At 29.6% G+C, this 15638-nt stretch overlaps 2 protein-coding genes and 1 long non-coding RNA gene across 8 annotated transcripts; 1 reads left to right on the top strand and 2 right to left on the bottom strand.

Moving 5' to 3' along the window:
* Positions 1-112: 112 nt before the first annotated feature.
* Positions 113-9978, bottom strand: XNP (ATRX chromatin remodeler XNP). Of its 5 annotated transcripts, XM_066733689.1 has the most exons (18): positions 9753-9929; positions 9540-9684; positions 9345-9469; positions 6306-9065; positions 4989-5305; positions 4790-4911; positions 4567-4709; positions 4251-4496; positions 3802-4018; positions 3314-3729; positions 2936-3234; positions 2577-2871; positions 1434-2508; positions 1151-1354; positions 945-1064; positions 776-862; positions 551-688; positions 113-251 (listed from the first exon to the last, which is right to left on the bottom strand). In XM_066733689.1, exons 3-18 carry the CDS (start codon positions 9359-9361, stop codon positions 177-179), a joined length of 6531 nt encoding a protein of 2176 aa, XP_066589786.1. In that variant the 5' UTR covers positions 9362-9469; positions 9540-9684; positions 9753-9929; the 3' UTR covers positions 113-176. The 5 variants fall into 5 exon arrangements, with proteins under 5 accessions (XP_066589786.1, XP_066589787.1, XP_066589782.1 ...); XM_066733690.1 differs by having other exon boundaries at positions 6306-9062; positions 9540-9929; XM_066733685.1 differs by lacking the exons at positions 9345-9469; positions 9540-9684 and having other exon boundaries at positions 9807-9978.
* Positions 9979-10216: 238 nt separating this feature from the next.
* On the top strand, positions 10217-13284 carry LOC136777495 (zinc finger BED domain-containing protein 4-like). Of its 2 annotated transcripts, XR_010823256.1 has the most exons (6): positions 10217-10340; positions 10649-10842; positions 10919-11093; positions 11193-12737; positions 12811-12903; positions 13032-13284. XR_010823256.1 is itself a non-coding variant. In XM_066733827.1 (5 exons), exons 2-4 carry the CDS (start codon positions 10840-10842, stop codon positions 12698-12700), a joined length of 1686 nt encoding a protein of 561 aa, XP_066589924.1. In that variant the 5' UTR covers positions 10217-10340; positions 10649-10839; the 3' UTR covers positions 12701-12737; positions 12811-13284. The 2 variants fall into 2 exon arrangements, 1 of the variants encoding a protein (XP_066589924.1); XM_066733827.1 differs by having other exon boundaries at positions 12811-13284.
* Positions 13285-14162: 878 nt separating this feature from the next.
* LOC136777609 (uncharacterized) lies at positions 14163-14872 on the bottom strand. Its single transcript, XR_010823282.1, has 3 exons — positions 14619-14872; positions 14348-14528; positions 14163-14278 (listed from the first exon to the last, which is right to left on the bottom strand). It is a non-coding gene; the product is annotated as an uncharacterized lncRNA (long non-coding RNA).
* Positions 14873-15638: the final 766 nt, after the last annotated feature.

Below are 15638 nucleotides of genomic sequence, written 5' to 3'. Positions count from 1 at the left end.
GTAAATCATAAAAATATACTATTTGATAAAGTAGACATTCTGGCCTGTACATGCTATATGTCTGTATGAATAACATTATTGCTAAAAGCAAAAAATAATTAAATATAATCATATTCATATTACTACTTATTATATGAATAAATCAAATGATATTCAAAAGTCACATATTAACAAATTCATTCTTCTTGTAAGTTTCTGCTCGGTAGCTTCGGGCCTTGAGGCGGAGTTGCTGACACATTATTAGTAGGTGTCTACAAAATAACAATAAGTTAAAATAATCGAAATCTACAATTTGTTATTACTTAAGTTATAAATATGCTGTTTAAAAATAATTAATATTCAACGTTAGTGATAAGGAGTCTCAACATTTAAGGATATTAAAACGTTAATTTAAAATCTATGTTTCCTGACTGCCAAATACAACAGTGACACGTCATTCACATAAATCTGATACAATAGCGGTATGGCTATTTTTATAATTCTCTTACTATTAAATTGTTGTTAACTCAAATAGGCTTTATTTCTAAATGGAATATGGATAAATTTTTACCTCTGATAATTCGATAACTTCTACTTCATTATTCTTATTAGTTTCCGTAGTATTAGTGGCAAGCAAAGTCGAAAGCATCGGGGATCCTTGATTCAAGGACGATGAGTTTGGTTGTTGATTTATTACTTGTACATTCTGCTGAATAAATAAAATATTAAAATTTACATAATTAATAATTTACTTACAGTATTGTTAATAGTGACTATTGAGTACAAACTGACTCACATTAAAGGCATGTATGTTATGAATTTGTTGTATATTTTGTGGATTATTAATGGCGAGATTATCTATTCCAGTTCTTGCATAGTTATGCTAAAAAATTAAAAATAATATATTTAAATTTATATTTAAGCTAAACAAAGAGTACAGTGTTAAAAAATTTATTTATTATTACCAATACTGTATTAAGTTGATTATAGTTCATTCCCGATGTTTGCTGTTCTGCGTAACTATTCATTCGTAATGCGGCTGCAGTCATCATATATTTTATTTGCTCCGGTGTATACCCAGGATACTGTAGAGTTAAGATTAGTTTATTAAAAACACAAAAATCTTTTCAATAAAAATCTTAAGAGAAACAGTCAATTGAACATATTTTACATCTTTTCGAAGTAGATTTTCCAAATTGGGTATACTCTGTTGAGCCAAAATACTTTGCTGATGAACCATATGCATATTGTATGGTTGCATAAGCATATTTTGCTGTTGGTTAAATAATACCATATTTGCTGGTTTTCCCTTCTTTTCTTCTTCATATTCCAACCAAGCCTGCTTGCGTTCTTCCTCGTCAAGTTCTTCTTCTGTCTAATCAATACATATAATACATTTTTAAACAGCTATGACAAAAATATGAAATATTCATTAAAATGACATTGATACAAACTTTATTCTCTAATAAAGAATCATGCTCATGGTAATTTTCTACATGATCTTTATATTTTAAAAAAATTTCCGCTAATAATCGATCTTTTGGTAAATTTAATGTAGGCCTTCCTTCATCTTTATATTGATCAAAAGTATATAGATCATTTAAACTGATCTCACTATAGTGTCTTTCAATTTGTTGTTCATCTATTACTCGGCAGGACAGCGAAAGTTTTGTGACTTGACGATTATAAATTTTTTCCTCCATTGTGCCAGCTGCGAGAAAACGATAAACATAACAGGGTTTCTTCTGTCCAAACCTATATATTCTAAATATGCTTTGCACATCATGCGAAGGATTCCAACTGGCATCAAAAATAATAGCACGATTAGCGCCTGTCAAGTTGATACCAAGACCACCCGCGCGAGTGGAAATAAGAAACAGCCTAGCACGTGTATTACTAGGCTTATTGAATATTTTACACCAATTACTTCTGTTCTCTGGAGAGGTTTGTCCATCTAGTCTAAAGTAATCTCGACCTAAACACCAATTGCCGGTGTGTCCAGCTAATCTTTCTAAGACATTGTCTTTTCGTGTCTCGTCGTATATGTCGCGTAGAAAATGTTCGATTAATGTCAAAGAATATAAAGATTGTGAAAACACTAAAATTTTGTCCCCAAGTTGCTCGCACCCTTGTATTATTCCAAACAAAAGTAGAAGTTTGGTTGACATATGCATATCCTCCAAGTGCTCCGGCTCAACATATTGTGACCACCATTCTATTTTTGGTCCCTCCGTATCATTCTCTACTATTTCCTCTTCATTCGGATTACCCCGTGTCGATCGCTTGCTGACAACTGATTTATTTTCATCGTCGATAGCTTGAACATCGCTATTGGTTGAGGTAGTATCGCTGCTTGTATCACCACCATCATCAATAAAATCTTTTAAAGATCCTTCTGATTCACTTAAATCTTTCTTATCATTCGCTTTCTCATTTTTTTCTGCGCTTAGACGTAAAACGAAAGGGTGCGTCCAAATTCTTTGCAACTCTTGAAAATCGACAAATAATGAGCGAGTTCCACGACGTATCCTAAAATTTAATTTTAATCATTATATTAGTCGTTTTCATTTTTATTTTAATTAACAAATGCTTTATACCTTGCTAAATTGTCCAAGTAATGTCGATAGAGTTTGATTTGTACATCTGTGAGCCTTAAAAATATGACGTATTCTTGTTTCGGTGGTAAAAACGGTGTCAGCACTGAATAATCAAATCTTTGTACACTACCTTCCAACATTTTATGAAGTACGTGTGCCCTTTTTTTCATTAATTTAACATCATACTCCGTAGAATTGTCAAATTGTCCATTTGTTATAGGATTTACAAACCTATTTAAAAACTCATTTTTCGTACCTAATAAATTCGGCTTCACAAACTGAACCATGCAGTGATCTGTAAAATTCAATAAGTATAATTATTTTGTATATAAATTCCTAATATTGATAAAAATACATACATTCAAGCAGATTATTCTGTAATGGAGTTCCTGTAAGTACAATTCTTCTTAAAGTTTTAATTCGTTGCATGCATTTACTCAGAGCAGTAGTATCTCTTTTTAATAAGTGCCCCTCATCACAAACTACAAGATCTGCTCCTGGTTCTATCAAGCATTCGAGGAATGCTTCTTTCACTTTTTTTCTTACGTTTTTCCCACTATTTATTAAACTTCTAAACATCTCATATCCTATAACAAGAACTCCTCCGGTTCTTTGCCACGACTTTAAGATATACATTCTTTCAATGAGTTTCTTAGTTCTATGAAATACGAAATAATTAATAATGTCATTACTTAATACTTTAATAATATATACCACAATTATCAACTGATACTTACTTAGTTAACTCGTATATTTCAATTTCATTAAAATTATCAGCATCTTTTAACCAATGGTTAAATTCATGGACCCAATTAAGAACTGTGCTCAAAGGGCATACTACCATAATAGTTCGAATGCCCGTGTTTTCGTGACTTAAGAGAGTATGTGATAAGGTGACAACCTGAAGAGATTTGCCCAAGCCCATACAATGTGCCAAAATACATCCTGAACCACTTGAGACCTTAATTCTCTCCAAAGATTCAAAACAGGCATCCCACATGAACTTAATACCTTGTGCCTGATGTGGTTTTAAATGCTTAATGATACTTTCATGAACAGTAACTAATGGTTCTTTTGTTTCTGTGTCAAAATCCAATACCAATTTTTCAACCTTTTCTTCTCCAGCTAATCTCAATTCGTACATTTCATTGTACTGTAATGAAATATTAAATGTAATACAAAAAAGTGGTATTTAAAAATATAATCAAAACTTATAAATACATACTAGCTTTTGTCGTTCTGCTATACGCTTTAACCTTTCCTCCTCCTCTTTAGCTGCTTGTTTTGTATCGCTTGTTACCTGTTTATCTTTTATTAATTTTCTAATATTTTTACGTCCAGATTTATCCGGTGAATTTTGTGAGTTAGGTTGCTTTTCATCTTCGCTTTCGCTGTCACTGTCCGTTTTCATTTTTTTAATACGTCGTCGCTTTTTTTTAGACCTTTTAAATATAATTAATATAATAGCTTCATTGTTTAAGGATAATAGATTACAGCATTTTGAAAATAAAAAAAGATAGTTCTGAATAATTAAAGCAATTGTGATAATTAGCTTATTTAATTAGTGTTAATTATTAAAACTAATTTACTGAGACTTAAATTTAACTAAATCAATAGAAAAAAACATTTGAAGTTTGGTCATGAAACAATTAATTAAGTGGTAGTGGAATTTACTTTTTTGTACTACTAGAAGTATCTGACTCGGAAGACATCTCCTTATTTCGTTTGCGTTTAGATTTCTTTCCCGTTTTGTTTTTTGAATCGCTCGATTCTTCTTCCCTATTATCTGAAGTCTCAGAACTAATATCAGCCGCGCTGAATTTGTCAGAGACATCAGAATCTGAATTAATCATTCTCTTTGCCTTTAACTTTAACCTTTTCCTCAATTTATTTATTTTATATCCCCCATCAGACTCTGAGCTGCAAATGAAATATTAATAGGTTATAATAACTTAAAAATTTGATGAAAGTAGAGCATACAGGAACACACCTAATTTCGGTAATATTTTTTGTTTCAGATTTCTCTTTGAACTTTTTCACCCTGCTTTTTTCTACCTCAGAGTCAGAGTCAGAGTCAGAGAACTTCATTGTTAGTAGCTTATCACGCCTCCAGGTTGATTCTTTTTTCTTTTCCTGTACATTTAAATGCAATTTTCAAAACAGATATTTCCATGATTAATCTCACATGATTTATATGATATTTGCAAGTTTACCTCATTCGTATCCGAAGATTCATCTTCAACATCACTTTTCTTAGCTGTATTTTTATTTTTTGATTTTATTAGTTTTTTTTCTTCCTTTTGTTTGCTTAGCTGATCGTGGCTAAAATTATCTTCTAAAAACAGAAACAATTATAGCATGCATATATCAATCAATTTTGTATTAAAATGCAAACAACAATTTATTGTATACCTGAATTTAAATCAGATTTGTTGAAACTCATACCTTCTTCCAACTCTAAATTCAAATTATTTTCCATCAAAGAAGAAGAAATTTGTATTGGATTTATTTCAGTATTTAATGAGTCTTCATCAGCAATTGGTATTTCAGAAATTTCCTCATTTTCTATTTCCAATAGATTATCTAGGACAGTTTTTTCTTTTGTTTTTTCCTTTTTTTTATTTAAAGATTTAACTCTTTTGGATGAAAACCATTCCTCATCAGACGAATCAGTACTTTGTTCTAAGTTCTTTGTTTCCTTTTTCTCTAATGAATTCAAACGAATTAATCTGAAATAAAAAAAAATTAATTATTTTTCTGTACATCAATTTTTAACTTAAGAATACCATGTGTAGTTTATCTAAGTAAAAATGTTTTGCACCATATGTGATAGAAAATAGTGTAATCTTTTATATCAAAATTCTATACTTTAAAAGTAATTATATCTGGACTAAACTTAAATGACATCTTATAGTTTACAATATTTTATCAATTTAGAGAGTGGGAATATATAACTACTATAATCTGACACATTGAAGTTGAAGAAGTATAAGTTTTCTCAGTTAAGCTTATTGCATTAATGTAACAGTTTAACAAGCACATTATTACACATAATATATTAGTAAGAAACTCTTGCTTAATAATACAGATGAAAAATAGTAAACATTTTAATGAGCAAGAGATTACAATTGTCTAGGAATCATACATGTCAAATTGTGAATTTGTTAATTTATTATACTTCTTGCATTTTCAGTAAATAGATTGTACCACTAAAGACGCATCAGGTCACATTAATATAAAAACTTATCTCTGAAACTATAACGTACTTTCAGTTTTTGCTTAGGATTTCTTAGAAGGCAAATAAAGGGGGCTTCACAAGAATGTATTATAAAAAAAAATTGACATCCCTTATAGTTACAGAGATAAAGAAGTTTCTATATTTAATCTCTGGTACATCTCCTGTTATATATAGCCTACATTGTGTTTATTTTTCATACAAACTAACACCATTAAAAGTGCAAAAAATTTAGCAATTATAATTATAACGCGCAAACATTGAGTTTGTTTGAAAAAAACAATTATTTTCAAATACTACACTGCTAATACATGTCCTTACAAATTTGCTTTCAAATGTTAGATTAGCAAAATTACTGTTTCCCATAAACATTAAAAAAATGGTAAAAGATAAATTTTGAAAAATAGAGTTGAAGGTAAACTATCATTACTAAGTAATTCTCTATTGCGATTTAAAAGTTTTTAATATTTAATTTTATAGCAATTAGTGAATACCTTTTTATTGCTTTATGATCCAAATGTTGTTTAGATTTTCTTAAAGCCCTTAAATGTTGGTTAAGAACACTTTTCGGTAATCTTTCTAATATAACCTTACAAGACATATTTAATTTTAGATCTGTTTTACTAAGAGAATTCTCAAAAGCTAGTATTTTCCTTTTAAATGGTTGCTTAAATTTGTTGATTTTTTCAGAGTCACTCTCAGATTCATTTGAGGTACAGTTTTTAGGTCTTAAATTACTATTACCTTCTTCTGTAGTTAATAAACTATTTTTGTTATGGGAGGTATCCTCCTTTATAGTTTTCCCTTCAACCAATTTATCCTGACTAGCAGTATCAGAACTTGGGGAATATTCATTAGAAGAAGATTCTAGTAGTATTAATGAAATATCTGAATCATCTGAAGCTAATAGCTCTTCCTTAGAACGTTCTTCTGTTTCAGAGTTTGGAGATTCATCAGACGTTTCACTTGAAGAAGTTGTTTCATTATCTATTTCAGTTTGTTTATCAATGTCTAACAATTTTTCTCCTTTTCTGCTTTCTTCATATATGTTTATATTGGATTCTCTATGTACATCAAAATTTTCTGTAGAAAGCTTTCCCTTACTTTTTGAAAAATCTGGGTTGTTATATGTCATACTTGTATTTATTTCTAATGTTTTTTTTCCTTCATTTGGAAAAGTTAATATATCAGCATGATCTTGATCAGCTATGCAATCTGCATCTGTTTGAATTTTTGTCTCATTTTCCAACTCCTTTGTATCTAGAGCATTCACCTCTACAAACTCGATATCTACTAAACGCCTTGAATCACTACTACTGCTTTGTATAAACTCAACAGGTTGTGCACTATTTGTTTCTTGCTTAAGCAATTTATCAACAGTATTGAGAGGACCAGTCATCTTTTCCAAGTCTACATTATTTTTTTCGATAATCTCATCATTTCTTTTATTTTCATACTGCTTCTCTACAGCTATCATTTCTTGACTTTTATCAAATGTAATGGGATCATTTTCACTTGAATCAAATAAATCATTTGTTGACCCATTTGGTGTATTATCAGCAGTTAAATCATTCATTAATGCATCTTCAAAAGCTGATTTTGATACATCCTTATCAGATAATTCTTCATTTATTTGGTTTTCTTCACTTATATTATTCTGGTCAGTTTCATGTTCAGTTTCAATAGTTTTGTTTTCAAGATTTATGTTATCTTTGTTAACATTTCTGTCAGGAAATTTGTTTGTCTCATCATTATCATCATTCCTGTTTATATCTTGATCATTATGTGATATATTCTTATTTGATAAATTCTTTTCTTTATAAGATTTTGTTTCTTTTAATGATAATTTTCTTACATTCTCATTTTCTGAAAATATTGTATCTGAATCACAATCAGACACAGTATATTTTTTATGTTGTATGTGTTGAGAATTAGGTTTTGATAATTTACCTAGATTAAATATATTATCATCATCTGATGAGCTATGAAGATCACTTTTTGCATTTAATTTGTTTCCACTCATGGTAGATTCTTCTAAAAATTTTTCAAAATTTTTACAATATTGTTTCATATCTTTTACCTGTTCATCTAAATCAATATTAAACTCACTAACTAAATTGTTAGTTTTCTTTAAGATATAGTTTGGAGTTTCCAAAAAAAAATCCTTTCTCATGCTAAATTTCTGCTTCAAAGCAATAATATTTGATTTAAATTTAGTGGAAAGTTCTTGTAATTTTTCAAAAATATCACAAATATTATTATTAAAAGTAGAAACTTCTTTATTGTATAAATTGTCTTCTCCATGTTTTTGTAATAAGTCAAAGTCAATATTACTTAAATGTTTAAGTTTATTATACTCAGTATGACATATTTTTGTATTTTGAAACTCTTTACTGGAACTTGATTCTGTACCACTCCTTTGAATTTCACTCACTTGATTGGTTAATGCATTTTTAGATTTGGCTTCACCTGTTTGTAAATTATTTTTTATGTTTGTTTTAGTTACATTAGAACTGTTAAGAGATTTATTAACTGTAAGATTTTTAGATTTCTTTAAACAAGTTCCTTTTTCAACAGAATTTATACGAGGCTCCTCATGAATCCTTACCAAAGCCTTGGTTCTATCTGTATTTCTGAGAAGTTTTTCTATACAATTTGATGGACCATCCACTTCAGATATACTAGAAAAATTAGTACTGTTGCTAGATTTATGTTCTTTCTTTTTCTTAAATTTATTCTGAAATTTTCCACTTGTCTTAGAATGTTGAAATGATTCTTCATTTTTAGGTGCCTTTTTGATGCTATTATATTTACTATAGTTTTCTGAATTATTGATTGAAGTCTTGCTAGAATCAGATTTAATTGTAGATATATTTTTTTTGGAAAACTTTTTTTTAGAATTTTGGATATCATTGGTCTCCATATCACTGGTGCTATCACTCTTGTAAAAGGCATCATTTATACTTTTTTTATTCTTGGTTACTGATTTTCTTGTTATTAAAATATCAGAATCACTAGAATCTTCTGAATTGTCTGCTTCAATGTCTCTCATGTTTCTTTTTTTTGGAGGTTCTACGTGTTTTATCATAAAAAAAGGTTGTTTAATTCCTAAAGAGTTCGTATCAGCTTCACTATCACAAAAAGAAGCTAATTCCTTTTGTAACTTCTGTGTTTTAAGAATATTTAACCATTTGGAAGATAAAGCTTTCTTGTCTTGAGCATCACTCTGACCGGAAATCGTTTTTGTTCTCCTTCTGAAACAAAAGATCCATTTCCATTTTGTAGTGTTTACTCTTTCTTCTGCTCCTATATTGCATATAATTTTATTTCTTATAAGTTATCCACTCTTCTTTTAGTAATATTCTTGATTTTATATTCATTTTGTCAGTAAGTCTTAGGGCTACTCTATTTACAATTTTAAGTAAACTAATGCGAGAAGCAAGAATGTGTAAAACAAAAAAAAAATTTAATGATTCAATAAAGCATAAATAATTGAAGTAAAGTGTGTAGATAAGTAGAAAATTTGTGCTTACTTAGGAATAGTTGTCATAACAAAGCAACAGGAAGGCTTTTTAATTTAATCTTCAAAAATTTAGAATGAAAAGTAAAATATTACTAATAATCACTTTTTATATCACTAATTAGTCAATAGACATCTCTGTAAATAACAATAACTGAATGAGATTATTCTAAAAATATTGTATATTAATTGAAGCTAATGAATTCACCTAAATAAAGTATGTATTTATTTGTTACATTATATGTAGAGGGTACTGCTTTTTAAGTTTTGTAAATTAAAAAAATTACAAATCCCTCCGACCTTTACAAACAATTAGTATGCACAATAATTAAAATTTTTCAATCACTGTAAATCTGCAATTATCAATAAAAGATAATAATTAGCTACAGAACACGGTATCATATAGCCTATACGATATTACGCTATGCAGGGGGGTCACGCTTTCACTTTGACTGCAATTATTTGTAGTTATTACTTAGATTTCCGAATGATTTCGTGTTTCTCTGTGATGGCGGCGTTACCTCGACGTTTCGACCGACGCGACGAGTTGCGCATAAACCGCGTAAACCTGCCTGCCCAAACCAGCCTGAACTGCCAGAAATAAACACTTCCTGAAACTACAGTAAGTCTGTTCTTTTTTACTGCATTTTACGATACTTTTTTGTGTATATGTATATGTATGTATGTTAGTGATGTCCATATTATATCGATATATCGAAATATCGATATTTTTACATTGATATTTCGATATTTTGTATCAAGTTTACGTTGCACGATATATCGGTTTATCGATACTTAGATGTCGATATCGAATTTCGATATACTGACTTGCGCGAAACTGCATTTGTACTAATTAAGCTCAATTCACTCTGAACTTTCTTGGTAAAACTATATGAATGCATAATCGAAGCATGCGAAGAAAATTTAATTTCCTTCACAACTACCACAATTTAAAATTAAGAATTAACGGTATAAAAATTCGTTGAAATCTGATTAAACAAAATTGAAGGTATAAGTCTCTTTTTTAGTTAACAATTAAAAATTAATATTATGTTTAAGCGTAAATGTTTAACACGATTTTATTGTAAGCAATTTTAATTATATATTTTTATAACACATTTTTCAGGACCTTTTAATTAATGTTTTTCACAAGAATTAATTTAATCTCAGAAGTACTAGAATTCCCCTCATCAGTATGTGCAAATCCTTTCCATTATTTATCATTACTATTCTTTCCTTTTCTTTTTATATTTATATATTTAGTAAAGTTGATTTATCGTATAAGTAGTGTTCTCCAAACATTATATTAACTTATAGTGCCGAGCCTTGTATGGAAGTATTTTATAAAAACAGCTACTGGAGGAAAATGCAAGATATGTCAAGTAGAAGTAAAAAGAAGTGGGAACACAACCAATTTAAAAACTCATTTAACAAGATACCACCCAGATTTGGACTTGAACCCTGATTCTGTTATTAATAAAAAACCATCATTGAAAAGAAATATAACAATGGTAAAAATGATCTACATTATTTTGCATTCCATTTCTTCTAATATCACATGTTTATTCACTCATTTTAAAATTACAGACTGAATATGAAGTTGGCTTAGAAAATCTTGATGAACCTGATTGTTTAAATAATTTAATTTCATCTTCATCGAGCGCCACTATATCATCAGATTCCTTATCCGTAATGGAAAGTCCATATTTAAGAAAACAACCAAGAATAGACATGTCATTGTACAAGCAGAATTCATATCAAGGTAAAGTAAAAATGACAAAAGCTTTTAATTTTCATTCAGCGAAATGAACACTATATATGTGTATAACATCAATCATTATTATATATAATATTATTCTAGCTGGAGGTAACAAAGAAACAGAAATAACAAACTCATTGTTATTCATGATTGCAAAAGACAATATGCCATACTTAACCGTAGCAAAGGAAGGCTTTCAAGCATTTATCAGATTACTATGTCCTTTGTATAGAATTCCTAGCAGAAGTACACTAACGAGGCTTCTCGAACAGAAGTATGAAATTTTATCAGAGAAAATAAAATTATATCTCCATCAGACTGAATATTTATCGCTTACAACTGACATCTGGACCGATCTATTAAATGTTAAAAGTTATTTAGGGTTAACATGTCATTACATATATGATGACAAACATAAATCAGTGGCATTAGGAGTAACTGAACTGAATGATAAGCATAGTTCTGAAAACCTTGAAGCGTGGCTTTTGAATACTGTAGATCAGTGGAAAATATGTTTTAATAGTATTATATGCATCGTCTCTGATAATGGGGCAAACATAAAAAAGGCTATAAAGGATGCATTTGGTGCAGATAAGCATCTTTCTTGTTTTGCACATAGCCTTCATTTAGTACCCTCAAAAATATTAGAATGTGATGAAATACATTTGATATGCAAAAAAATTAAATCTATTGTTACTTATTTTAAAAAATCTGTAACTGCAATGGATTCTTTACGAGCTGTATCAAATTTGAAACTAATACAGTCTGTTGATACAAGGTGGAATTCGACCCACGACATGCTAGAAAGATTTATAGAATTGTCTGATAAAGTTGGATCAATACTTCTTAGATTTCCTGCTGCTCCAGTTATGGTTACTGCTACAGAATTACAAATATTAAAGGAATTTATAGAACTTTTAAAGCCGTTTAAAGAAGCAACTAAAATAATATGTGGTGAATTCTACTTAACGGCTAGCAAAGTCATACCAATAATAAGTACATTAAAAAAGAAATTAAATCAGTTAAATCCTACAACAGCAGCAGGAAATAAGATGAAAGAACAGCTAATTCAACAATTTGAACTGAGATTTTGCAATATTGAAAAAGAGTTTATTTTGGCTTGTGCAACAATTCTTGATCCCAGGTTCAAGTCAATTCATTTTATGGACCAAATTGCTTGTACTAATATCACAAATAAATTAGCAACCATTTTAAATGATTCAGTTTCAAATGATGAAAATTATGAAAATTATTCAGATATTAATATGAATACTAATCATTTTTGGTATTATCATGAAACATTAGTGCATGAAATAAAATCAAAAGGGAAAGATAATTTTAATAATATACCAGAAGATTTAAGGGTCTACTTAAACCAACCTCCAATACAAATAGATGCTTGTCCCATAAATTATTGGAAAATGAATAACTCTGCGTTGAATAAATTAGGGAGAAAATACTTAGCAACAATTGCATCATCTGTTCCTTGCGAACGATTATTTTCGAAAGCTGGGAGGATAGTAACGGAAAGTAGGAACCGCTTAAATGGTACACATTTACAGCAGCTGTTATTCTTAGGGTCGCTACATTTGGAAGACTGGAAATTATAAGTTAGCAATGTCAAGATTTTGTATCTTACTTAATTAGGTAAGCTGTGTTAGTGATATTAATTATCATATATCATATGTACTGTATCTCAATTGTACAATAATTTTTATAGATACTGGAGTAAGCCTGAGCCTACAGGACGTAACATGAAATCTGTGATGATTTGTACTCTACCGCTCTTTCATACTTCATGCAGTAGCCTAAGGTTAACTTGATAATTATTCATCTATTAAGTTAAAGAAAGCTAATATAAACTACATATTAGTTCACAAACTATAAATTTTACAGTAAATATTAAGAATTCTTCATTTACTTTTGTCAGTTTTGTTATAGGTTACGTCAACTATTGGTATATTAATTAAGCATCTATAGGTGACATCATTTGCTAGCTGTCTTAATATTACGTTATGTTATATAGTTGTATAATAATTATCATATATTATATTTTGTGAAATTTGAAGAATTAATTAAAAGTAAGGAAAAAATAAATATAGATATAATAGCTTTTATTTATACATAGTAGCACTTAAAACAATTTACAAAGAAAAAACTGAAAATTTAACATACCATTTGTATTGAATTTGTTTAAAAATTCACTTTATATAGTTAATTACATGTAATAACAAAATCAACTGTGCGTATATTATTATTATACTACATACATGACATATTCTATAAGTATCGATGAATATCGAAATATCGATACAAGGAGCTCGATATTTTTCACGTATCGATGTTATGCTGCGCTATACGTATCGATACGAAATATCGATATAGTTTGAAGATTTGAGCATCACTAATGTATGTACACTGACATTCATCGAATCTGCTCGTGAAGAATGGCCTACTAGATTTGTAACTAGCTGGACAGCTTCAGGTCTCTAGTTCTCACCAAAGCGTAAAACGTCACGGTGACGTCAGATGACGTCACGATGACGTATAGGAGTCGTGGTGGGGAGAATAAGGAGAATCTGGTAAATTGCATATACTCGAGTGTAGCGGTTGATCGTCTTACTTTTGTCAAAAGTATATCATCTCGGGATAAAATGGTATAGTAAGAATTTTCTTCTTTCTCTGTCTAATAGCATAAGAGTGAGAGAGAAAGACATATGATACCCCATGTGCCCATTGATTCTGCTCGAGCACGTTTTTGGTATAGTGATAGGAATTTTGGTATACTGATAGAAGCGGTAATAATATAGTAATCAAACGACAGATCAATAAAAAGAAGAGGGCATATTCCAATGAGTGAAGTGTCAAAATGTGCAACTTAACCTCTGTAATTTGTATTAATTTATTAAAATAACTTGTAAGTGATGAACTTTTAATAAAATCATATTAAGTGTTATAAATTTGTATAAAAAATATGTATTTTAGTTTTAACCTATTATTGTGTAACATATGGTGTATAAAAATAACTGAAAATATATATTTTAAATTAAATTTATGTTGTTGATATTTTGTCAAGAATAACACATCATTAACTTTTATATTAATAATAAGGAGCTATATTCTTGAGTCGTAAAGTCCATTGGAGCTTGCAAGTCAACTATGGATCCCAAGCTTACAGCAATAAGATTCTACGAATAAAGAAGATGCAATTCATTATTAAAATAGATAATCGTTAACTCAGATTTTTTTGCAGAAACCTAATATCAATAGTGACAAGCTTTCGTATCTATTTCCAATTGATGATGCTGGAAGAGAACCTCTGAGAGCTCCTGACAGCTCAACTGCCACAGGTCCAAGAAACAGCTATTTACGTAAATCTGTCCAGTGTCATGCAATACATTATCCAGAAGCCATTCTGCTATTATCCAGCTAATGTTTCTACGCAATATAATTAATTTCTTATTAATTTTCAAATATACTAAATATGTAAAGAAGAAAAAGCCAATATATTAAAATCCATTTACTTACACTACATCTCATTACGTAACCATGAGTGAATATTGTTGAATGGTGACAGAACAGTTTATAGTTGCAGAATCAGAATACATTCCTGTTGTGGGTAATGTTGCTGGGTCCTTTTGTTCTTTCGCAGTATCCAAAAGCAGCAAATTTGCAATGATTTTACAATTATAGCCTATATTCGAAGAAAACTTTAATACTTAAACTTAAATTGAAGAATATTCAAATGATTAATAGTAACTCCTTACGGATTAAGATATCTTGCATTATTTTCAATTTCTGCTACCAGTGCATATAGGCAAATTCAGTGGTAAATTGTTATTCTCATCACTTAGAGCTTGTTAATCCTGTAAGTTACGTAGCACTTTAAAGTGGGCAAACAAATCCTTACGCTGCATTATATTAGTCTTCTCTTCCTTCGCTAACTTTTGAAAATTCATATATTACTGTTATCCACGAGTATATTTACCCAGTGGCTGAAAAATATTAGAAAGAGTATGAAAATTCATTCTTAAAAGTAAGCATAAATTATTTCCATATTCATAAAGTTATACATACCTATTCTATTATTTAGCTGGATGTTAGCTGCCACGAAGACATCCATATGCAATGTGCCTGCCCTCCTTCCTTTTTATTCCAGTGTATTATCCTAATAGTTTGCTGCAGGACAGTCTTAAGTCAGAAATAGATTGAAGTGTGATAATTCGGTTCTACTTTCTCTTTACCCTGGCCTACCATGAGGAGATACTCTTTTTTATCTTGATTTTTCATAACGTAAATGATAAATAATTATTCCTGAAATAAAAACGTGCACACACACATATATATATATATATATATATTATTGTCTTTTCAGATTATATACTGTATTTTTTATCTTATATAATTTATTTTTTTTTTCTTTTTTTCAGTACTCCGAAAATTGATTTACGTTAAATAATATTGGTGGCCCTGAAAAGGGCCGATTTTTGGATCCAACACGTGGCAGAGCACATTCCTTTTTTATACCATGCAATCCGATCCATCTAA

Source organism: Prorops nasuta, unplaced genomic scaffold, assembly GCF_024137725.1.
Source record: "Prorops nasuta isolate Cenicafe-Biocafe unplaced genomic scaffold, Cenicafe_Pnas_1.2 PNAS00011, whole genome shotgun sequence".
In the NCBI taxonomy this organism is placed as follows: Eukaryota; Metazoa; Arthropoda; class Insecta; order Hymenoptera; family Bethylidae; genus Prorops; species Prorops nasuta.
Note: the sequence above shows the minus strand (reverse complement) of the source record. Positions and strands in the feature narration are given on the sequence as shown.